This window comes from Xyrauchen texanus, chromosome 20, assembly GCF_025860055.1.
Source record: "Xyrauchen texanus isolate HMW12.3.18 chromosome 20, RBS_HiC_50CHRs, whole genome shotgun sequence".
NCBI lineage: Eukaryota > Metazoa > Chordata > Actinopteri > Cypriniformes > Catostomidae > Xyrauchen > Xyrauchen texanus.
The window spans coordinates 22,881,211-22,906,235 of record NC_068295.1 but is presented as its reverse complement, the minus strand read 5'-3'; the positions used below and the strand labels follow the sequence as shown (position 1 = coordinate 22,906,235).

The 25,025-nt window shown below is 41.4% G+C and overlaps 1 protein-coding gene across 2 annotated transcripts in view; it reads right to left on the bottom strand.

Moving 5' to 3' along the window:
* The window catches only part of LOC127660364 (regulator of G-protein signaling 17-like), a 66,329-nt gene that overhangs the window by 4,810 nt on the left and 36,494 nt on the right, over window positions 1–25,025 (bottom strand). Inside the window, exons 3-4 of one of the 2 annotated variants that reach the window (XM_052150499.1) lie at window positions 16,489–16,632; window positions 278–352 (exon numbers count right to left, since the gene is read on the bottom strand). In XM_052150499.1, coding sequence (XP_052006459.1) covers window positions 278–352; window positions 16,489–16,592 — 179 coding nt within the window. In that variant the 5' untranslated portion in view covers window positions 16,593–16,632. The remainder of the gene's footprint in view (window positions 1–277; window positions 353–16,488; window positions 16,633–25,025) is intronic. The other variant, XM_052150497.1, reaches the window with a different exon arrangement.

The window sequence follows — 25,025 nt, the reverse complement described above, 5'->3', positions numbered from 1 at the left end:
TGTGCGAGACAATGAAAAAAAAAAAAAGTAAAACAGGAACTACACATTTGAAATAATCAGACACCACTTTGTTGTAGCAATAAATAAATTAATGATAAGGGTAGGTAAGTTAATGGTATTCAGGGCACTTGATTACAAATAATGTCTTTAGAACAAAATTATGACTTGAACTTGCTTATAATGGCACTAATATAATAATCTGAAACACCACATTAGATGTATGAACAGAAGCACAATTTGTCCCGACACAAAATATATAACACTGCTAACAACTTACGGTTCCTCTGCTGCTTCTATGCTGTCCATCTTTGTACAAGTTTGCCTATCTGAACGTTCCCTTCTGTCTTCATTCCTGTTGGGAGGAGAAAATTGTTATACACAGCAAAGTCACAATGTTATTTGATGCAACAGGGTGCCCACTAACATGATGACAGGAAATCGGCATGCTTCTTGAGAGACTTTATGTACCATAGAATCGACCTCATAATGCAGAATTACAGACAAGTGCCACTCCCATTTCCATATTTCCATAGCATACCCCATAAGACATTTTTGCATCAATTCAAACTTTACCTTTCTCCATGGCACTACTGATAGGAATAGTCATATTCCATTACTATGGAATACTCCAATCAATCAAGATTTTTATTTCAACGACTGTCTCAGACCAAATTGTAAATATCCATGAATGTTTTCCATGACTGTGGAACACACACACACACACACACACACACACACACACACACACGAAAATGAAAGCCACTGACAGGTGAAGTGAATAACATTGATTATATTGTTACAATGGAACCTGTCAAGGCATGGGATATATTAGGCAGCAAGTGAAAAGTCAGCTTGAAACGGTTTGAAATGTGTTTGAAACAGGAAAATTGGGCAAGCGTAAGGATCTGAGCGACTTTGACAAGGGCCAAATTGTGATGCTAGACAACTGGATCATCCCAAAATAGCACGTCTTGTGAGGTGTTCCTGGTATGTAGTGGTTAGTACCTACCATAAGTGGTCCAAGGAAGGACAACCAGTAAAGGTCATGGGCGCCCAAAGCTCATTGATGCGCGTGGGGAGCAAAAGCTAGCCTGTCTGGTCCGATCCCACAGAAGAGCTACTGTAGTACAATTTGCTGAAAAACGTAATGCTGGCCATGATAGAAAGGTGTCAGAGCACACAGTGCATCGCAGCTTGCTGGGTTTGGGGCTGCGTAGCTGCAGACCAGTCAGAGTGCCCATGTTAACCCCTGTCCACCACTGAAAGAGCCTAAAATGGGCACGTGAGCGTCAGAACTGGACCATGGAGCAATGAAAGAAGGTGGCCTGGTCTGATGAATAATGTTTTCTTTTAGATCATGTTGATGGCCAAGTGCATATGGGTTATTTACCTGGGGAAGAGATGGCAGCAAGATGCACTATGGGAAGAAGGCAGGCCGGTGGAGGCAGTGTGATGCTCTGGGAAATGTTCTGCTGGGAAACCTTGGGTCCTGGCATTCATGTGGATTTTACTTTGACACGTACCACCTACCTAGAGATTGTTGCAGACCACGTACACCCCTTCATGGCAACAGTATTCCATGATGGCAGTGGCCTCTTTCAGCAGGATAATTCCCCAAGCCACATTGCAAAAATTGTTCAGGAATTGTTTGAGGAACATGACAAAGAGTTCAAGATGTTGACTTGGCCTCCAAATTCCTCAGATCTCAATCCGATTGAGCATCTATGGGATGTGCTGGACCAACAAGTTTAATCCATGGAGGCCATACCTCGCAACTTACAGGACTTAAAGGATGTCTTTAATGCCAGATGTCTTGGTGCCAGACACCACATCACACCTCCAAAGATCTGGTCAGAGCCAATTTGTCGGCACGAGGGGGACCTATGAGATATAAGGAAGGTAGTTTTAATGTTGTGACTGATTGGTGTATATCCAAATGGAGAAACTTAGTAGTGAACCTTCCCAGAAGTGGCCGACCTTCCAAAATACCTGCAAGAGCACAGTGACGACTCATCCAGGAAGTTACAAAAAAGCCAAGGACAACCTCCAAGGAACAGCAGGCCACTCTCACATCAATAAAGGTCACTGTTCATGACTTCACTACAAGAAAGACACTGTTCAAAAATGCCTTGATGATCCTCAAAACTTTTGGGAGAATGTTCTGTGGACTGATAAGTCGAAAGTGGAAAGTATCTTAGTATGTATTTTAAGCAGAAAAAACAACTTTCAACTTATTTTATTGGTCACATTAATGAAGCAGCAACTTGAGGTACAATTTAACAAATGTTTCATATACTTCATGAATACCATGGAATTTTTACAGGTGAACATCCACTCCGTTTCCCAATCCAAGTCTCTACGGAGCAAGTATAATTAGATTTGTTAGCCAAGGGATCTAACATGTTGAGAAGACTCTAAATATACAACAAGATCAACACAGCTGTTTTGCATGTGATTCGAAGACAGAAATAGAAGTTCTGAGCAGAAAATGGCAGCGTGTAGTGGTGGTGGGGGGGGGGGGTTACAGACTAGGGTTTGTACTGCCTCTTCAATGTTTTCTTTATTTCATGCAATATATGTATTCATTCATGTTATTTACAGTTCCCCTGCAAGCTGTGTTAAGCCCTTTACAATCTTTCTTCGTTCAATGGCCCAGCCTCAAACTACTGCCTTTTCTCATTTTTACAAGCTAATATAACACTTTTTTTATTAACATTTTATTGATTCCATACATAAAAAATAAATACAATTAGGACAAACACAACATAAATACATGGAATCATTTATATCCCTATTATTTCCACCCAAACCCCCCATGTGCTATGTCCCCATCTTCTGACTGGCATTTCACACAGGTGTATCTATTAAACCAAGACTATACAACCTAGAAATAGAAACGATGTATTCTCTTAAACTGCATAAGATGTACCTTAGCATCTCTGGACATAGATTTCCATTTTTTTTTTATATCCTTTCCCACTCCCCATCCTCCAGTGCCACGTTCAAATCCTTTTCCCATAACCCCTTGAGAGATGACAAAGCTCTGTCGCCAAGACTCTGATTCAGCAAAGAATAGTACACTGATGCTTCATGAACCTTCCCAAAAGCAGCAATCGCCACACTAAGGTTGTCTGCCACAAGGGGGCTGTATACTACCTCCAAAGATAGTACATAAATGGTGCAACTGTAAATATCTGAAGAATTGAGACCTCGGAATCCCAAATGCTGTATAATATTATCAAAAGAATTCAATCTACATGTCTTCAAGAGTAGCAACATCCCTCTTAATCCAAACCATCCAGCAAAAGGGGGACTTATCGATGCATCATTTAGGGTTCAAATATATGCGTGAGGCAACATTCAGATACATATCTGAATTTAACATACGGGAAACCTTTGACCACACTGATTGCTAGTGCGAAATCACGAGATGAAATTTGACCTTTCTGGGCAATTTGGTAGAAATAGGGGCAAGGACCTATTGTTCAATGCAAAACCAGGGAGGGGCCCTCTCTGGTTGGAGTGGCCAATGTGCCAAATGTCTGAGACCAAAAACATAATACTAAAATAAAATCTTGGGGAGACCTAACCCACCTTTGTCAACTGGCCTGTGTAACTTATTAAAATGCATCCAAGGATGTTTACCATTTCAAATAATGTATTTGGCTATACTATCAAAATGGTTAAAATAACTGAGGAGAACTTCAATGGGGAGAGACTGTAGTAAGTAGTTGAATTTTGAAATACAATTCATTTTTATAACATTAACCTTCCCAAAAATGCCCAAATACTTAATGCCCTGTTTGGGCCACAGGAAGGTGCCCAGCTGAAAAGCTGTCACAGGGCAATATGTTGTCAGAGCCAAAGCTTAGGATTTAGACCAGTTAACTCTATTAAATAATTCTGTGGAGGCAAGGCATAGATCTAGTAAGGTCGGAGACGAACAATAAAATAGCATCTGCATAAAACAAAAGCTTATGCACCATACCTCCTGCCACAACCCCCGGGAAAATAATATTCCTTTCTTATTGCTGCAGCTAATGATTCCAGGGCAAGACAGAACAATAATGAGGAAGGAGGGCAACCCTGGTGGGTATCCCTATGCGGAGTAAAATAATCTGAAATTATTCAATTTGTTTGTACCGCTGCTATCGGTGTCTATAAATATCATTCGCCACTGACCACATGATATTGATGAAACACCTAATGTTATCAGAAGAGCTACAGCCTTGAATAAACCCCACCTGATCTATATGTATAAAATATGTCATAACTTTACTTAATCGTTTAGCTAAAATGACAATATTTTAATGTCTATCTGGATCAGGGAAATTGGATGTTAACTCTTGTACTCACTTGGATTTTTTTCTTTTTTAAAATCAGATTGATCCGGGCTTGCTTCATGGTTGGCGGAAGCTTTCCATTCTTTAATGATTCTGTATAAACTTCTAGCAAAAGTGAAGCCAGTTCTGTAGCATATGATCTAAAAAATTCAGAGGCACAGCCATCTGGCCCTGGAGCCTTGCTTCTAGGCAAGGCTTTAATTACCTCGCCAAGCTCCTCCAAGAAAGGAATTTGTTTGCTCAGTCATCAGTACAGGAAGTTTTAATGGTTCCACAAAGTTTCTAATATCCTCATAAGTAGATGAAGACGTGGAACTGTAAATATCAAGAGAGAATTAAAGACCTATTATGCCACTTTTCACAAGATGTAATATAAGTCTCAGGTGTCCCCAGAACGTGTCTGTTAAGTTTCAGCTCAAAATACCCTTCTGATCATTTATAATACCATGTTATAATTGCCTCTTTTTGGGTGGAATCAAAAACACGCTGATTTTAGTGTGTCTCTCTTTAAATGCAAATGAGCTGCTGCTCCCCACCCCCTTTCTGGAAGAAAAGAGGGTGTTCACTGTCCTTTTCTGCATATCGCAGTGCCATTTTGTGGTCCGTTCTGCATAACGCGGCAGCTCATTTTAGCTTATCGCAGCCCATTTGGCCTGTTTCGTGGCTGACCCACCGGCCTGCTCGGTTCTCCAGATGGACAGTCCGTCCCTGATTGTCCCCAAAGTGCGTCGGCCAACCAGGAAAATGCCCGGTATGCCAGATTACCAGTCCAGCTTGTCCACTGCATCTTCAGAGGCTCTGATGCCAGGAGTACATGAAGACTCTTATGTTCACTTTTACAGCCAACAGAACACTTATGATACTTACAAAGCTGAGACATTATTCTTCTCACTGTATCTGCTCCAGTACTGAAAACAATGTCGGACTGTGTGTAGATCACTGAGGGGAGGAGGGTGGAGTCTGTCACCAGTCGTGGGTGAGGCCTGCTCTAAAGTGACATCACTTTAGAGCAGAAACGAAAACCATTAATTTTGACACACTGTTTTTGATTAATAGAAATATAAGAAAGAGGAGTGGGTGGACTTTTAACATTGTAGGGTGGTTGTGTACACAAACTGCCAACTCACATTTATGTACAAACATGTAAAAGTACATTTGAATAATAGGTCCCATTTAAAGGCATTATTAATATCAGTGGCCAAGGTAAATATTTCACCACCAGCACATTTCACAGAAGGAATGGCAGAAAGTGACACTCTTCATTTTATATATCTAGCTAGAAGTTTCCCTGCCTTGTCCCCTGACACAAAGTATTACTGTCTTGCCCTGAATAGCCAAACTCCTCCTTCCACAACAAAAATCGGGTCAATTCCCTGAGGCCATTAGTGTTACGTTCCTGTGTTGTCTGCCCCGTGTTTTCTGTTTCACCCGTCACTAGTCACGTTCCATGTCACGCTCTCTTGTTATCCGCCCCGTGTTTTCTGTTTTACCGATCATGCTCCCTGTCATGTCTTCCTTGTTGTCCACCCGTGTTTCACGGTCTCTGTGAAAACTACACTTCCCGTCTTTTCCGGCCCTGTCACTGTGTTATTGTCATTACCGTGTCTCTTTATTTAAACCCCGCTGTTTTCCCTTCCTGTTGTCGTGCGTTGGCGTTTCATGTCCCTGTCTACGCTTCATGTTCGTTCATTCGTGTGTTCCTTGTTGATGCTCCCCGCTCTCGTTGCTCATCCGTCCGAGGTTACCCTGCTGTCCATGTTCCCTGCTGTCTGTCGTTTCAGGTTTACCCTCTGCTCCGTGGATGTTCGATGCCTGCACCCCTTCTGTGTTCAACCCAGTGTTTTGGTTTCCTTTTCCCCTTGTGGATTTTCTCTTTGTTCCTGAGTTTGTTTATTTTTGTGTAATAATAAAGCCGCGTTTGGATCCTACCTCCCATCTTCCTTGTCCTGCTTCCCACAAATCGTTACAATTAGACATCATTCAGCGCTTTAGCTCTACCTCTGCATTTTTTATATTCCTTCCAAATCCACGAGTTCTTGCACTTTGGATTTTTTGGGTGAATGACTCATACTGTATGATGCGGCCCCCAAGAACCACCCCACAAGCCAAGCCCACAGAGGATACTGAGGACCAGTTGATCTCCATATAGACATTGATTTCAATCTTTAACATTTGTTGGAATTCAGGATTTTGCTAAAGGGATACAATAAAGCATTTTCCTTTTTTCCATGTGTGGCAACACCTATAAACACACCAGGGTATGATCTGAGATTAAAATGTTTCCAATTGAGCAATCAGCATCAGATGAAATGAGGGACTTGGATATAATATATATATATATATATATATATATATATATATATATATATATATATATATATATATTCTAGAGTAAAACAATTGGAACCAATGAAAAAAATTAAAGACCCTCTTAGATGGGTTCAAAAGTCTCCAAATATCTGTAAGACCAAGAATTTTACACATTCAGGGACTTGGATATAAAATATATATATATATATATATATATATATATATATATATATATATATATATATATATATATATATATATATATATATATTCTAGAGTAAAACAATAGTCTCCAAATATCTGTAAGACCAAGAATTTTACACATCCTGTGAAGCGTCAATGTTTTATGCTCTAGGGGGCTTGCAAACTTTTGCTTCATTATATCATGAGGGGTGCCAGCTGCTTGCAACATCCCTTCAAGATCTATTACAAAGCCCTCAGCATCAACGTTAGGTGCATAAATATTGTCCAAAATAAGACTTTGTCCCTAAATTTCAGCTAAAACAATAATAACGCTTCCTAATTAATCTTTAATCTGTTTGAGACATTTTAATTGTAGATGTTTACTTATCAGCATAATGACTCCCCTGCTCTTACTCAAGCCAGTACTAAAAAAAACATGCCCACCCATATTTTCCCAAATTTTTCAGCTTCCTGAAGAGAAAGGTGCATTTCTTGAAGAAACACTATATCATATTTCTTACACTTAAGAGAAATAAGCTTCCTCATTTTTATGGGGTGCCCCAACCTATTGAAATTCCATGTGGAGAGAGACAATACATTTTACATAAGAAAAAATAAACTGTGTGTCAAAAACAAGATTAAATAGACCACATTCCAACATTAGTGTAACAAATCAAAACCGAAACATCCCCCAGAAAAAAAAAAAAGAAAAAAAAAAGGAAAAACGTGCGAATTAACCCTGCACATGACAGCGCCAACTGGCATCTGTCCCTCTAAACTCAAAGAGTCCATGCACACCTACGAGAACCCCCACAACAACCTTGCCATCGGATTGCTCAAGTCAGGTGTTTCTATACAAATTTTGTTTGACAGAATTGCACAGCAAAAGCTAATCTTTAAAACAAACTCCAGCAAATAGGCAGAATAAGCACAAAGAGTGTGTAGATTCATTTGTAAAACTGTCCTGAAAGTGTGTTACTCTACAAAATAATCTCCAGCCGATAGGCGGAACCAGCACAAAAAGAGCGCGCAGATTCCTCAAACAGTCAAACGAATGTTCAATGAGCCGGTCCACTTGGGTCACTCCATTGACTTTATGAAGGACATTGCTTTCTGTGGGCATGAGAATGTTTTACGGCACTACCTAGCATCTATTCTCAATTTGGCCGGGAATATCAGTGCCAAAGCAACCTTCTGTTGATGTAAAAGTTTCTTGCATTTGTTTGATCGTGTTTCTTGTCAAATTCGCAAAGTCTGGCAACAAGATTATGCGGTGTCCAAGAAAGGTCTCCTTTAATCCTTGCCTCACATAACACAAGATCTTTATTTGGATGATCTCAGAAATGTGGATTTCCCCGATTTACACAGATCGTCGAGCAGGATCCCTGTGAGCTCGCTTGATTTCCAGCTTTTGGCCTGCTATGCTGAGCAGATTCGGAAAGAGCCCATCCAGGAATTTCACCATATCCTGTCTCTCCTCTTCCTCAGGAACTCTGACGATATGGACAATATTCCGCCGTCTACAGTTTTCCATGCCTTCCAACTTCTCCAAGACACGCTCCAAATCCACCTTGGTCGCTAGCGATTAGCAGATAATTCCCTATCCGATGACTCCAGGTAATCAATCCATTTCTCGACATTCCCCACTCTTGTAACCACATCAGAAAACTTCGTCTCCATGGCAGTGATCGATCGACGCATCAAAGAAAGATCCTCCAAGTCAGCAACAACCATCATCAGCATTGCTGACATGTTCAATATCTCGTCTCATTTTCCGCACCTCCCCAACTAAGTTGACTCCAAGGCTTGCGGCCTGCCTGGGGGCATCAGCTTGAGCACGTAAGTGTCTTTTAATGTCTTCGGAGTCTGAGAAATTTGAATTCTTTGACATATTGTCCTCTTAAAACAGTTATGGAACAGAGTGTACTAAATCTCACTGGTTTATGTCATTAAAAGTATTAAAACTAGCAAAGTGTGCAGAGCTCGCCATGGCGTCACAGAAAACACAGAAATGAGCATATCCTTTTTCTGTAGTACACAGAAAAAGGATATGCTCATTTGTATGTATGCAGTAAATGTATTTTATATAAATAATATACATGTATGTCTGACAGATTTTGATAATTGAATGGATTATTTTGCATGTGATGGCTCACATAATGAAAGAATGTTTAGAAATTGTAACCCATGTGCATTTAGTAATTGTGCATTTTAAATGGAGGTTTTAATAAAAAGTACCTCCCTAACCTAAAACTATACCCTACACTTAAACTAAGGTATCGGAAAAGAGAAATGAGAGTTTAACAAAAACAGACATCCTTACCCTTAAGCAACACCTAACCTTTACCAATAGTGTTTTAAAATGCAGAAGTGAAATGAGAAGCATATTTTCTGAAGCAACCAAGTCATTTTGTGACGCTTCTATGTGTCTGTCGTGTCACATGTCTGAGTTCTTGTCTGGTTTTGAACCATGGTCCTCCGAGTCCAAAGTCCAAAATATATAGATGTAGGTGGGTCTGTATTACAAAATTAATAATTTTTCAAACGATTTTAAAAATAAAAGTGTCTCGATATCATAACATAGCAGGGTCTGAGTAATAGAAAAAAATAAGTGTTTATAAAGTCATAATCAGCCATTGAAGTCATGATTTGAGTTGAAGTGAATAAAACACACAGTTGTTGAAGCTCCTCTAATGTTCATTTTGGCTGCCTTTGAACTCTAAAGAATTTGATCAGTCAAGGAATACCGTAAGTGTCAAGCTAGAAATGAGGGCAGAAATACATAAACAAATAAATATCTGGCACTAACATTAAGATACGTGAGGCCAGTGATAATGACCTGTGATGAATACCGTAATTTACGGACTATAAGCCGCAACTTTTTTCCCACGCTTTGAACCTCGCGGCTTAAACAACGACTAATATATGGATTTTTCCCGCTTTCAAATTTTATTTAAAAATAAAATAAAAAAAAACATTCTGTGACGTGCTCAGTTTTTTGGCGGCATGAAGCTTTCATTAGACCAATGAAATTGCCGAACGGGTTAAGGGCCGTTACACAGTCAACGCGAGCAACGCGAGCAAGCAATGCGAGTGACGCGCTCCCTTTCATAGTCTAAACAGTGGACGCAAGCAGACGCACGTGTCACGGGCGATGCGTGAAATGCAATACACCGCTCCCGCAACAGGGGGTAGTAGAGTCTGGTGATATTAGTAGAGTCCGTTTTCACCTTATCTACGGTCTTTCCCATCGGGGTTGCAACCTCCCTCCAGGCATTTTCCAACGCTATTTTATTGGAGTGTAATTGCGACGAACTGTCATATAAATGCGGATGTATGCGTATAAGCTCGCATAATTTTTCCTCTTCGCCCGCCATTGTATTCAAATCTTCTTCTGTAAACATAATATACTTTAATTAATGTACAATACCTGCAATGTCGCCCCCACCGACAACACATAGTATTGCGTGCCTCGGTGCGTTGCGTATCAAAAACTAGGACGACACATTTGGCTACGCATCGATGCATAATGGCGGCCGAAGCGTAGCGACGCGTAGCCTTTCAGACGCGTACACGTACCGATGCGTTGACTATGTAAGGGCCCTTAAGGTCAAACAACTTTTTTGTTTACTGTTTAGATTAAATCGAGCGCGCTCAAACTACCCATCATTCTGATTACGGTAGTCATTTTTTCACCCTCAAAACATGGAGAAACGCATATGATGCAGCTTTCAAGTTGAAGGCGATTGATCTGGCTGTTGGAAAAGGAAATAGAGCTGCTGCACGGGAGACGTTGGAAACAGCAGCGTGATGAATTGACTCTTCAACTCCGACACCGAAGGAGATGACTTCAGTGGTTTCATGTGCACAAGAGGAGGAAGATAGTGACCAATGACTTTCTTGCTAGGCTACTGTTTACTGCTAATTTTTTATTTTTTGTTACAAGCCGTCTGTGGCAGCGGGGGCGTGGTCAAGCGCCGTCCGGGAGAGAAACACGGTAAGGGCGCTTACACCTGAGCTAATGTCTAACACCTGTGTCTAATTTCAGTAAGCGTGAGGAGAGCGACATAAAAAGGCAGCAGAGAGAGTGTGAGAGAGAGAGTGAGTGAGTGAGTGAGTGACAGACAGACACACGTCAGTCTAGTGTTGGCGCATAGAAGACCAAGAATTGAGAAACTTTATAAAATTGATTGTAAACATTGCTGTGGCCATTAAAAGCCTTACCTGGAACGTCAAGTGCCCTGCTTCACGTGTCCTTCTTGGGAAAACTGTCACACTGGCACCAGTGTGACAGTTTTCAGCACTTGATGTAAGCGCCCTTACCGCTTTTCTCTCCCGGACAGGCGCTTGACCACGCCCCCGCTTCCACACCGTGTTTCGTAAAAGCCTATTTATTTTTGTTACAAGCCGTGTTTCGTTAAAGTCTGTGTAAAGTTAATTTGTTTCAATGTACCGGTAGGCACCTGCGGCTTACAGACAGGTGTGGCTTATTTATGTTCAAAATAAAAAAATTTTTTAAATTCAGTGGGTGCGGCTTATATTCAGGTGCCCTCAATAGTCCGGAAATTACGGTACCTATGATGAATGTGGATAGTTTACCCAAAAATTAAAATCATAATTTAGACACACTCATGTAGTTCCAAGCCATATGGCTTTCTTTCTTCCGTGGGAAACAAAAGCAGATTTTAGGCAGAATAACAGCCTCAGTCACCATTCACTTTCATTGTATAGGAGACTAACACACTACCTAACACTGCCTTTTGTGTTCAATGGTAGACAAAGTCATACAGGTTTGGAACAACACCAGGGTGAGTAAATGACAGAATTAAATTTTTTAGGTAAACTATGCCTTTATAAAGGGACAAATGGAAACTTCTGCCCCAAACTCCAACTCATTTCTGTCACGGTGTGGGTAATCAGGGGACGGCAGACAGAAGGTTAGGATCCAAACGCAGTTTAATATATATATTAACAAAAAGGTAAACACAAAGGAAAGTCCACGATGGGAAAAACTAACTATCAAACAACAGAACACACAGCTAGGAGAACAAACACGATGGGCAGGAAACCGGGACAAAGGCATGACAAGAAACCATACAAGATATCAACATTAAACAAACACTGGAGCAAATAAAAGGTCCACGAGGGGAAAAGTAAACAAACACAAACTCGCACACGGGTGAACACGAGTTGACTAACATCCACGAACAGCAGGGTAATCCTCGAACGAACGAACACGAAAAGAGGTAGCACACACTGACAGAGGCATGAACGTGAAACGGTAACATTCAACAACGATCGACAAAGACTGAACAAAGAACCAGGGTTTAAATACACGGACAAAGTGGAGACTGAACGAGGCACAGGTGAAAACAATGATGAGTGCAGGCAGAGAGGAAGGCCGGAATTGTGGGAAATGTAGTTTAGACAAGGACAGTGAAACACGGGCTGAACAACAAGGAAAACACGACATGGAGCGCGAGCGGTGACGGGTGAAGTGGAAAACACGGAGCAGACAAGGAAACATGACATAAACGTGATAGTGCGACAGAGAACACAGGGCAGACAACAGGTAATCGTGACAGAATCCCCCCTCAAAAGGACCGGATTCCAGACGGTCTTAAGAAACCGAAAAGGGAAGATAACAGGGATAAACAAATGTTCAAGGAGAGAGGGGCTAGAAAAGGGGAAAAACAGACAGACCAAAGGGGGCACAAGGGACACGGAGACAGACCAAGGGGGCACAAGGGACACAGAGACAGACCAAGGGGGCATAAGGGGAAATTAGGCAGTCCATGGGAGCACAAAGGGCAGACATGCAGACCAGGGAGGCCGAGAGGGCAGGTAAGCAGTCTCTGGTGGTGTGTGCAGGGAACCGGGTCAGGTGGCCTGGGGAACGTCCACCGGGTAGGGACAGATTTAGGAGGCCTTGGAGATGGCCGTAGAGCAGGGGCCTGTTCCGGGGACCTGGGAGGTGGCCACAGGACATGGACAGTTCGAGGAGGCCTGGGAGGCGGCCACAGGACAGGGACAGGTCCAGGGGGCCTGGGAGGTGGCCACAAGACAGGGACAGGTCCAGGAGGCCTGGGAGGCGGCCATTGGACAGGGACAGGTCCAGGAGGCCTGGGAGGCGGCCATTGGACAGGGACAGGTCCAGGAGGCCTGGGAGGCGGCCTCAGGACAGGGACAGTTCCCGGGGGCGAAGCTGCGAGGGGCTCTGGAGACGAAGCTGAGGGAGGCTCTGAAGGCTCAGGAGGCGGAGCTGAGGGAGGCTCTGAAGGCTCAGGAGGCGGAGCTGAGGGAGGCTCTTGAGGCTCAGGAGGCTGAGCTGAGGGAGGCTCTGGGGCCTCAGGAGGCGGAACCATGGAAACCTCTGGAGTATCAGGGGGCGGAGCCGTGGGAGGCTCTAGAGGCAGAGCAGAGGGAGGCTCAAGAGGCAGAGCCGAGGAAGGCAGAGCCGAGGAAGGTTCGAGGGGCTCAAGAGGCGGAGCTGTGAGAGGCTCAGGAGGCAGAGCCGTGGGAGGCTCAGGAGACGAAGCCGAGGAAGGTGGCGCCGTAGGTTGCTCGAGAGGCGGAGCCCTAGAAAGCTCTGGAGTCACTGGGAGCAGAGCCGTAGGAGGCTCGGGAGGCGGAGCCGTAGGAGGCTCGGGAGGCGGAGCCGTGGGAGGCTCAGGAGGCGGAGCCGTAGCAAGCTCTGGAGTCTCTGGGAGCAGAGCCGTAGGAGGCTCGGGAGGCAGAGCCGTAGGGGGCTTGGGAGGCGGAGCCGTAGGAGGCTTGGGAGGCGGAGCCGTAGAAAGCTCTGGAGTCTCTGGGAGCAGAGCCGTAGGAGGCTCGGGAGTCTCTGGGAGAGGAGCCGTAGGAGGCTCAAGAGGCGGAGCCCTAGTAAGCTCTGGAGTCCCTGGGAGCAGAGCCGTAGGAGGCTCGGGAGGTGGAGCCGTAGGAGGCTCGGGGAGAAATGCTGTGGAAGACTCGAGAGGCTTGAGGGGCGGAGCCTTGGAAGACTCGAGAGGCGAAGCCCTGGAAGGCTTGAGTGACTTGAGGAGCGGAGCCCTGGAAGGCTCGAGGGGCGGAGCTCTGGAAGACTCGAGAGGCTTGAGAGGCGGAGCCCTGGGAAGCTCGGGAGGCGGAGCTCTGGAAAGCTCGGGAGGCGGAGCTCTGGAAAGCTCGGGAGGCGGAAGCTGTTGGACGGTCCTGGCTACAGGCGTTGGCCCTTGAACGGTCATGGCTGCTGGCGCTGGCTCAGGGACGGTCATGGCTGCTGGCGCTGGCTCAGGGACGGTCATGGCTGCTGGTGCTGGCTCAGGGACGGTCATGGCTGCTGGCGCTGGCTCAGGGACGGTCGAGGCTACAGGCGCTGGCTCTCTGACATTTGGGGCATCAGGCTCTGGCTGGTTGGCCGTGGCATGCGTGGGCTTGGGCTTGCTGGACATTGAGGGCAGAGCCAAGAGGGGTTTAGGGCACGGGGATGCGGCAGGCAGAGGCTGGAGAGCAGAGCCCTTTCCCCTTCTCCTCTTCCTCCGGGCTGATGCGACTGGCGAAGCTGGGACGCTGTTCCTGGTCAGCGTGGCCTCAGGCTCGCTGGCCGTGGCTGGCGTGAGCGCAGGCTCGCTCACGGTGACAGGCGTGGGCTCTGGCTCGCAGACCGGGGCAGGCAAGGGGTCTGGCTCGCAGACTGGGGCAGGCGTGGGCTCTGGCTCGCAGACCGGGCAGGCGTGGGCCGGGAGGTGGAAGCCCGTCTTCTCCTCCTCCGGGCAGACGAAGTGGACCACGCTGGCTCGTGGAGGGCGACTGGCAAGGAGGGGAGCTCGCTTACAGATGGGGGTGGCGTGACAAGAAGCGCCATGGGCGACTGGAGAGTCACCACTGAGGGAGGAGAGGTAGGGTCCTCCTCAGCGTCGCCCACGGTTAACGGCGATCCGCCGACCCGCAAAGTCACCTCTATGAAGCCGCAGAGAGTCCACTCGTGCGTTGCCGGTGGCAACCGCTCCCTCAGTGAGGTGTTCAGATTGCCCCTGAAGAAGCTCACCAGGATTGGGTCCGGGAAGTCAGAGACGCTTGCCAGGTGAAGGAAGTCCTGGATGTGGTCCTCCAAAGGGCGGTCCCCTGCTTGAGGCAAAGGAGCCGATAATTCGCCGAATAGGCTGCTGGATCCATGTGTGGTCGATCGTTCTGTCACGGTGTGGGTAATCAGGGGACGGCAGACAGAAGGTTAGGATCCAAACGCAGTTTAATATATATATTAACAAAAAGGTAAACACAAAGGAAAGTCCACGATGGGAAAAACTAACTATCAAACAACAGAACACACAGCTAGGAGAACAAACACGATGGGCAGGAAACCGGGGCAAAGGCATGACAAGAAACCATACAAGATATCAACATTAAACAAACACTGGAGCAAATAAAAGGTCCACGAGGGGAAAAGTAAACAAACACAAACTCACACACGGGTGAACACGAGTTGACTAACATCCACGAACAGCAGGGTAATCCTCGAACGAACGAACACGAAAAGAAGTAGCACACACTGACAGAGGCATGAACGTGAAACGGTAACATTCAACAACGATCGACAAAGACTGAACAAAGAACCAGGGTTTAAATACATGGACAAAGTGGAGACTGAACGAGGCACAGGTGAAAACAATGATGAGCGCAGGCAGAGAGGAAGGCCGGGAATTGTGGGAAATGTAGTTTAGTCAGTAGAGGACCCCACCATCTTCGTGTCTGAAGGAGGGGTAAGGCAAAGCACCAGATCAAGAGAAACAGCAAGGCCCTTCTCCCCCAACCAGGAGTGGGACATGAGGGTGGACCTGGATAGGCAGCTCCGGTTCCCCACGGAGAGAACCACCACATCTCTCCGGCCAGACATAGTGGTGTGGTCAACCAAGGCAAGATCGACGCACCTCATCGAGCTCACTGTACCACTGGAGGAGGGGATCGAGGCCGCCTTTGAACGGAAGAAGGCCAAGTACTCAGAGCTCGCTGCCGAGTGCCGGGAGGCTGGCTGGAAGACGACCATCCACCCAGTGGAGGTCGGATGCCGAGGTTTCCTTGGGGTATCAACCATACGCCTCTTGAGGGAAGCAGGAGTGACCGGAGGGAGGCTAAGGAGGGCAACAAAGGACCTGGCAGAGGAGGCAGAGAAAGGTAGCTTTTGGCTCTGGCTGAGGAGGAAAGATAGGAGTTGGGGGAAGAACATCTAACCCCAGATTACAGCAGCAGGGAGAACAGCTATCAGCTGCAGGGGGTGACAGGGAGACGTCCCTGTCACTGCTCCGCCACCAGGAGACGTTCCAGAATTAAAGGAGCGAAACGTCGGTGAACGGTGGTTTCTGGCTGATGACCCTGCAGCTGACCCATGGGCACTGGAGGAGGTGCGACAGGCAGCAATGCCCAGCAGGTGATTACATCTTCCTGTGCAATTACAGACAAGGACAGTGAAACACGGGGCGAACAACAAGGAAAACACGACATGGAGCGCGAACGGTGACGGGTGAAGTGGAAAACACGGAGCAGACAAGGAAACATGACATAAACGTGATAGTGCGACAGAGAACACAGGGCAGACAACAGGTAATCGTGACAATTTCTAAGCAAATGCAAGTGATCAATATACCAACGGCAATACAGTCTGAAAAATGGGACATACCAGAGGCATTTGCAGCATCCACACCAGCACAGACAGCAGGTGTTAGGCCTCGGGTGATCATGCCTGTGGGGTCCTTCAATGTGTCCCTGCTGCCTTTTCCTCATTTCAACTCCACTCACACTCTGAGGCTATGGACAGACACATCTGATTAGAGACATAATAGTGGGGATTACAGTGGGTGCCTCTGATCTGTGTTATCTGAAGTATCTTGAGATGTATCTGTAGTTAACAAAGTATATTTCAATGAAAATTTTTAATTCGGTAAGACTTTTTGGTTTTTCAGGCAAAATGTTAGGGACTGACAGGCACAGTTACACTTCACTTGACAATGACAAAATGATGACAGAGTTTTCTTTTTTGGGTAAACTATCAGTTAAGATTTTAAAAAACAAGTTTAAAATTAAATGAATGTTACAGTGCAATAGCCCTAAAACGTTTTTTGCATCTACTATGTATTGATAATATCCAATAAATTGCAATTAATTAGTTCTGGATATTACTGATTACATTTATATATAGTACAGATATTTTTAAGATTCATATTCATTTAATCAAGCAATCATGCACATTTTTACTTCATCTGTACCACAGTGTAATTGGTTCTCTATCGCACAATGCATGCCCAAAACCATGGGGATTAATAAAGTTGTTTTTTATTATATTGATAGCTTTTCCTATGGAAGTGATGACAAAATGATGCTCTCATAGAATCTAAAAGACCGAAATAAAGATAAAGAAAGGAATCCTTTCTGCAAACTACACATTAAGTCCTCTGGCAATATATGTAGGACAGAAAGAGAGAGAGGTGCCGGTGTGGCGTTCTAACACATGAGCAAATCTTTAATGGAATCGTTTGCCCACAATGAACATTATGTCATTAATTATTCACTTGTTGTTCCAAACATGTATGCTTTTCTTTCTTCCGTGGAACCCAATTGGAGTTAATGATAGCAGAATTTCCAAGCTGCAAAATTAAGTGTTCACCCCAGCTATAACGCAAGATTTTTAAACTGTTTTCCAGATTTTCAATCATGTTTCATTCTGTTCCTCACACAGAGCAGCTAGGGCATTCAGCTACACTTTAGTAGGGATGCATGAAAGATTGGACAACGTTCTTTGTCTTAAATAGGGATGCACCAATGTCTCGGCTACCGATTTTTATCGGCAAATTATTGACCAAATTAAACCATCGGCATATTGGTTATAAGCACATAACACACTATTACTAAACCCTAAATACCTGCGTTTTAAAATATAGTCTGCATTCATGTATGAGCAAGCAGTGCCCACTAGCGTTCTGGATGGCATAATCCTTTATCCCAGTGTTTCCCAACCACTGTGCCGCAGCACACTAGTGTACCTTGAAAGATTGTCAAGTGTGCCGTGGAAAATTATCAAATTCCATAAACAAAAAAAAATGCATAAAAAATAAATTGTTCAGGGATCCAAACTCTCACCTTTTGGAGAAATTCGCTTTTTTGAAAGCATAATCAGTCACTTTTGTGTTTGTGACGAGCAATGATTAATGTGCAAAAGTGACATATTTATACGCATTAAGAGTTTTTCACATGACTCGCTGCAGAATACGCTGAAAACTGTCCAAATTTGTGAAAAGACATTGAATGTGTCATAATTTCTATTAATTAAATATTACCTTATCATTTACGAATATCAGAGACCCCCACTTATTGAACAAATTTAAATTCACCAAGTCCTTTTATTACTCTCTTCAAAATATATGTTTTCAATACTTATTGTGCACACCTCCCGCTTTTTTACCTGGCAAACTCGTAAAATCGCCCCTCTGTGACGCTTTCTGCAACTCGTGGAGGGAAATGCGCAACTCATGTGAAATGCACTTTACAATGATGAAAGAACATTATTGAAACTCAAAATTATTATTATTTGTCTATTATTGTGGTCTTTTCTGATAAAAGCCATGCTCAGCCATTTAACCCTTGTGCATCCTTGTGGACATTTTTGGCTTTTTCAGTTTAGTTTTTTTGATAACTTTGTCTGTGTTAATGTTAACTGCATAAAATTTTCCACAGGTGTGAATTTTTATTGGAATTTTAATATTTCACCCTATTTTCTTTAAAAAATATATTTTTTGCACTAGTTACACAAAATACTCCCTCTAAGCATCGTTTTGGACAAAAATGGCACATTGAAACCCATTAAAACTGCGATTTTTAATCCCAGTGCCATTTAACTATAAAATTATGCAATCTTGTTTAACATGCTTTCATTATGTTGGCAAGGCTTCAAAATTTACATTTTAAATATTTTTTATCAGATCGTGCCATTTTTTCAGGTTTGGCATATCATCACTTTTGTTGTTGTTTTCTGCTGTTTTTGGCTTATGCATATTATAGAGCCAATTAGATACATTATGAATATATAATTGTGTGAGTGTGTTGGTATGGATTTCAGAGTGTGGTTTGTATGTGTCTGAGGCTCTAATAATAAAAATAAAAAAATTCTGTTTAGCATTTATTAAATTGAAAATAATTATAATTATTATATTTTTATAAAAAACAACAGTGGCATTATGTAAACAAACCGGCGTTTAAAGTGTTAAAATTCTGAAAATAAATGAATGTTTGGTAATTATGATTAGAACTGATGCTGGTTAAAATATAAGTCAGTGAAAGTAGAAAAAAATATTATTCTATAATATTTTTATGACACTTTTTTGACATGGCCATTTTTGTCCATTATGGACCTGAGTGGAAGCTTTTTTTTTAAATCTGATACAGCATAAAAAATATGAAAGCATCAAAATGAATGTTGTTGTTAATCATTGACATATCCGAGGCTCTAATAATCAAAGAAAAAAAATTCTGCTTAGCATCTATTAAATTGAAAATAATTACTATTTTTAATTTTTTCCTAAAAAAACAACAGTGGCATTATGTAAACAAACCAGCGTTTAAAGGGTTAAAATTCTAAAAATGAAAGAATGTTTGGTCATTATGATTAGAGCTGATGCTGGTTAAAAAAATTATGTCAGTGAAAGTGGAAAAAAATATAAATCTATAATATTTTTATGACAGTTTTTGGACATGGCCATTTTTGTCCATAATGAACCTATGTGTAACTTTTTTTAATTGATGCACAAGGGTTAAATAGGCTACTGTAGGAAAATGATACCGTAGATCTGCTTTGCGTTTATATTTCTTATACTGAAGTCAGTAGATTTGTAGCAATGCAAGGTTTATTAAAGGAGAAGGTAAAGACGTTATTGAAACTCTAATATTGCTGTCTTTTTGGATGAAAAATAATGATCAGACTGAAGGAAGACTGTAGATCTGCTTTGTTCTTTTAAGGCTTAAACACTATAAAGTCTCATGGTAGAATTGGTGCTTTTAGCTTATTCACAGAAAAAAATGTTTGTGGACCAGTGAACTTTTTCGCCCCTCATGAGTTTGCATTCCTGTAATTTGTTGTGGCATTGCAAGAACAAATCAAAAAATTGGAAAAGAAGCAAATTTGGTGTTTATTTAATTACCCATTTAGCGCTCTTGCCACCTGTGACCTCACACAGCGTAGCCTACCTATGTGACTTGTTCTATTTTTGTAAAAAAAAAATTGCTTAGTCGAATTTGAAACATTACAAGTAAACACGCTACTAAGACGGACAGAAATATGGACAAGTTCTTGAAAAGGAACAATATTGACGATGGTTAGCCTATGTGGGATAGTGGTGTGCCGTAGAATTTTTTAGTCGTAAAAAGTGTGCCGTGGAAGAAAAAAAGGTTTGGAAACCCTGCTTTGTACTACAAAACTTAAAAGTTTTTTTTTTCCTTTGATTAAAAAGTTTTATTTTTCCATGATGTGGTTGACATTTCCATTGAGTTACCCAACATATGCATAGTATGAATTTGTAATGTTATATCATATACAGTACATACTGTATATGTAAAATGTTGTATTAAACTGCAAAAACAGAAGTGAAAAAATGTTTTAGAATTACAAAATAACGTTTTTTTTTCTTCATTTTTTGTATCTCTTTTTATCTTTTACATTTACATTGCCAAGCAGAGACCAAACATGAAATGAAATCATTTTCAACTTATTCTTCCATACTGGCTTTACCAATTTTACATTTTAGATTTAGAGTATAATGGATCCTAACCACAAATAAGCAATTTAATTGCATTTGTTTCCAAGAACCCTCTATTGGGAAAGTAAAGAAGCAAGAGTGTGTTGTTGTTGTAGTAGTTGTTGTTGTGAGCTCTGCCCTGGGGCCTGTTCCATGAAGCCAGTTTAGGTGGCTAGCCAAAAAATAAGATTTTGTCTAGTTTGCATCAACCCTGGGTTTTAGGTACCATGAAAGTGTCTTGGCCTTTAGCGGTATTCATTATCATTGTAACTTGCGCTCCATGGCTAACCTGCTCCGTAACAGGTTTTTTTAGGTAACAGAAACTGAACCAATCTGCTGTAATCTGAGGAATCGGTCATCTCTGACACAATAAAGTCAATCCCCCATGTCTCTTAAAGCTAACTTTAAAGAAAGAAAATATTAAATATAAATTAAATATAGATTTATTGAAATACTATACATACATCTACCCCAAACTATAATTGTTTTTCATTTACATACTCTAGCCATAAAATATCTTTGAAAATATAAACATAATATAATATCACTTATAAAACAGCTAGTAAAACAGATTAATATTTTACTTGCCAATAATCAATTTTAAAATATGAAATGCTTACTTTACTAGATGGTTATAGAAAGTAATGAATGCCTCCCAATCCCCCTCTTTCATGGACTAGAGATGAACTTACTGTACAGTATTACAAATGTAGTTCAATATAAGCGTTACACAAAATACATCTTAAAATAAAAAAGAACAAAATGTCTTATTATTGCATATAGTATTCTGAGTGCTCACTTTTTAATTATTCAATAGAAGCTTATATTAATTTGTAATCATATTAAATTATATTAAGCTTTTAACCCTCTGGGATCGACGGACGCGCTGGCACATTCCTGCTGGATTTCTTCGTCATTACAGCAGAAACAACTTAAAATACTCCGTAATTTTGGGGCATACAGATAAGTTTAAGACATCATTCGAGACTATAAAGGGTCTACTTTTATTTGTGTACACTCACAATAAAAACAAAACCTTGTGCTTTTATAAAATAAAGAAAATAAAAAGGGTGAGCTTTCAGCTGTCTCGGTGTTCGCGAGCATATTTCTGAAACAAGTCATAAAAAGGAAATGAAACTCCACGAATAATTATCACACAAACATGAATTCAAATTTAAAACAAATATTCTCCTGCAATGTAATCTGTAAGAAACAAAGTGATGTACAATTTCTCCTGGCTCAGCTAATTATCCCTAATGTGATCACACCCACAGGTAGAGGGCGCTATTCGAACGGAAATATGCTGAGGCGATCAATGCAAATTGCAAACGCCCCCGATTGTGCCTTAAAAAGCATCACGTTCATTCACTTTTCTGCACGTTTGGAAGATGGCATGATACACAGGTGAGGAAACTCCTGGATAGTGACAAAGAGTTAACATTTTCCTCAGAAGAGCGGGACTCCGATGAACGTTTGTATTTTGAAGAGCGACTTGATCCAGCCGAGGATACAATTTTGGATGAGTAAGTCATTTAGTTTTACTTAAATATTAGTTGACATGCTATTTTATATAAACATGTACATATTTTACTAGTGGGACTGTTTCCAGACATACCAGCCAGGATTCAGAGTATTGAAATTTGAAATATGTCCTAATAGGCAAGTTTTAGTTACATTTAAATGCTGTTTTGGCTAAAGCAGTTATTTAAATTGTATGCTGTATGATATAAATATGATATGTAATATGATATAAAAATAATATGAATGTTTAGATTATATTTTAACTTGTGTTTATGCTGCCTCATTATCATCAACTAAGCTTGTGCTTGCCAATATGTGTTCAAGTGTAAATGTGTAAAATGTGATGTAAATATGCCCATATTAGAAAATCAGCACATTATAATGATTTCTGAAGGATCATGTGACATTGAAGACTGCAGTAATTATACAAAAAAATTCAGATTTGATCACAAATTGCATTTTACAATATATTCAAATAGAATCTAAATGAATATAAAATATATATATATATTTTTTTTTAATGAATAAGCATGTGTGTTCTTTATTGTGGACCTATTTGAAGTCACTAACGCATTGATCTATCAACTGTTTTAGATTTTATCACATCACATTTTATCAGCTGTCTTCATGAGCTTTCGCAGCAGCCGCGGTTTCTTCTTGCTGTGTAAATGTTTGTAATTTCTTTGTAATTATACAGTGATCTCTTGTGCTGTGTAAATCATGTTTTAATTCTTCATGATTTCATAGTGATCTTTTGTGCAGAGTATATGAGTTTTAATTTTCAACTTATCCTAAACTCAGGATCAAAAGTTGATGACCAGCATCAAGGTACCAATTAAGCTTGATTGGTTTGGTTTTGTCAACTTGAAACCAGTCCTGCAACCTGCAAAGTTTTTTTCAACAAGCTTGATGGTACAGGCCCCAGTTTTTAAGGATGATCCATCATCATGCCAGTAATAATTCATTTACAGAGCCCCTTATAGGACAGGGTGGGAATTGTTTTTCTGAAATAGTTTCCCTCTCAATAAATTTACAACAGTAACCATATTTTAACCATGATATTCATAGTGAAACCATAGTGATAAAACAGGAAAACGAAAACTATGGTAATAAAAATCATATTTTGGTGGGTAACATGGTTTTACTATGCAAATACCACAGTTTAGTTATGGTTTTAATTTAGTAATATTGTGGTAATATTTTAAAATAAGGCTCCAATTGTTAACATAAGTAAACGACATTAGTTAACATGAACTAAAAATGTATAATACTTTTACAGCATATTAATCTTGGTTCATGTTTATTTCAACATATGATTTTTAAAAATCAAAAGTGGTATAAATTAACATTAGTTATTGTACTATGAACTAACATTAACAGTGCAAAATGTAATTTTTATTAACAAATATTAATATTGTAAAAAATTTACATTTACTTACAATAAAGTGCTACTAATATTGTAGACTGTAGTAATAGACGGTGGGCCGAGGGGAGATTTCGTGTTTTCAGACAATCTGTGGGGATGGATAACCCAGTTTTTTATATATAACCACTACACTTCTCAACAAAGCAAATAAAAATTGTTGCCACTCACATACTTTGCACATTACTATAATATCGGTAACTTTCTCCAGGTTATTTTCCCGGTGAATAGAGCAGGCGGCTACGTGTGGGGTCCGACATGCATGACGTATTTGTTGCCTTCATCCAATAGCGTGCGTGGGAAAGTGTCGGTGACGCGTTTGTCAACACACTGGCACGCTGATATGAAGTTGCTGTCTGTGCACATCTTTTCGAGAAGTGATTTTAGCCCAGGAAAGATTGAACTTTTTAACTCATTTTGCCCACTTATGCTACATATTCAGTTTGACACAAAATGTGAATGTAGAGGTAACGTTATGCATTTTCACTGTTTTTATTTTATGTAACCATCTTTTGTCATACGATGTCCTGTCATTTCCTTGTAATCTTTAATAAATATACCGTTCTGATTTCACACATTTGATCCATGGTATTGCTTGGAAACACAACATCATAAAAATCATAGACATCTACAGCAGGATACAACGTTAAAATAGCCTGAATATAAAGTTATGAAACTTAACTTTTCCCTCAGCCAAAACGATTTGCCAAGGAACAAATTATAGATTAATGAGACCAAAGATTGCCCGTTAGATATACACAAGACGAATTATATCTCATGTTTAACCACTAGACATCAGAGCCAGCGGCAAACGTCAGAAGCACTAGCTGAGGTAAGGCTGTTCCAGGTGGGGTACATGAGCGCTGAGCGCCTGTATCTCTCACTCTGTATCTCCCACTCCGAAAACGAGCCTTTAAATAGGCTCTATCTTTATGAATAAACCATAGATTTGAGCTTTAGACAACTACATTGTCGACTGAAAAACTATTAAAACTACATTTCGTGACACAATAACAGTAGTATTTTGAAATTTCTAATTATATAATGGCCAAATACAACCAGAAACAAATGTTCAGTCTTGCTTGTGAAAGGTAATTCCTCGAGACCTGTTTTCAATTGTGTGGCGATTTGTACAACCCCAAGCAGCACACAAAACACATTTTTCTCAATTTTAAAAAAAGTTATGGGAAAGTTGCCCTCCACAGCGTGGCGACACCTTTGACGTACGCTCCAGCGGGCAATTTGGCGTCTATGTATTTATTATGTCTATGATAAAAACGAGCCAGACAATACTCTTTTTCCCGCACATTTTTACTGTGGAAGAAATGGCAAAAACATGAATTGCTGCATGCATATATGTGAGGGAAATGGACCCACCATTCCCTTCACAGACATAAGTTGGGAGAAATTTATTAAATCGGTGTTTCTGTGGAAAGACCTTGAATGCAGAGAAAGTCTTATAGCAGAAGAGGCAGTACAGGCATACAA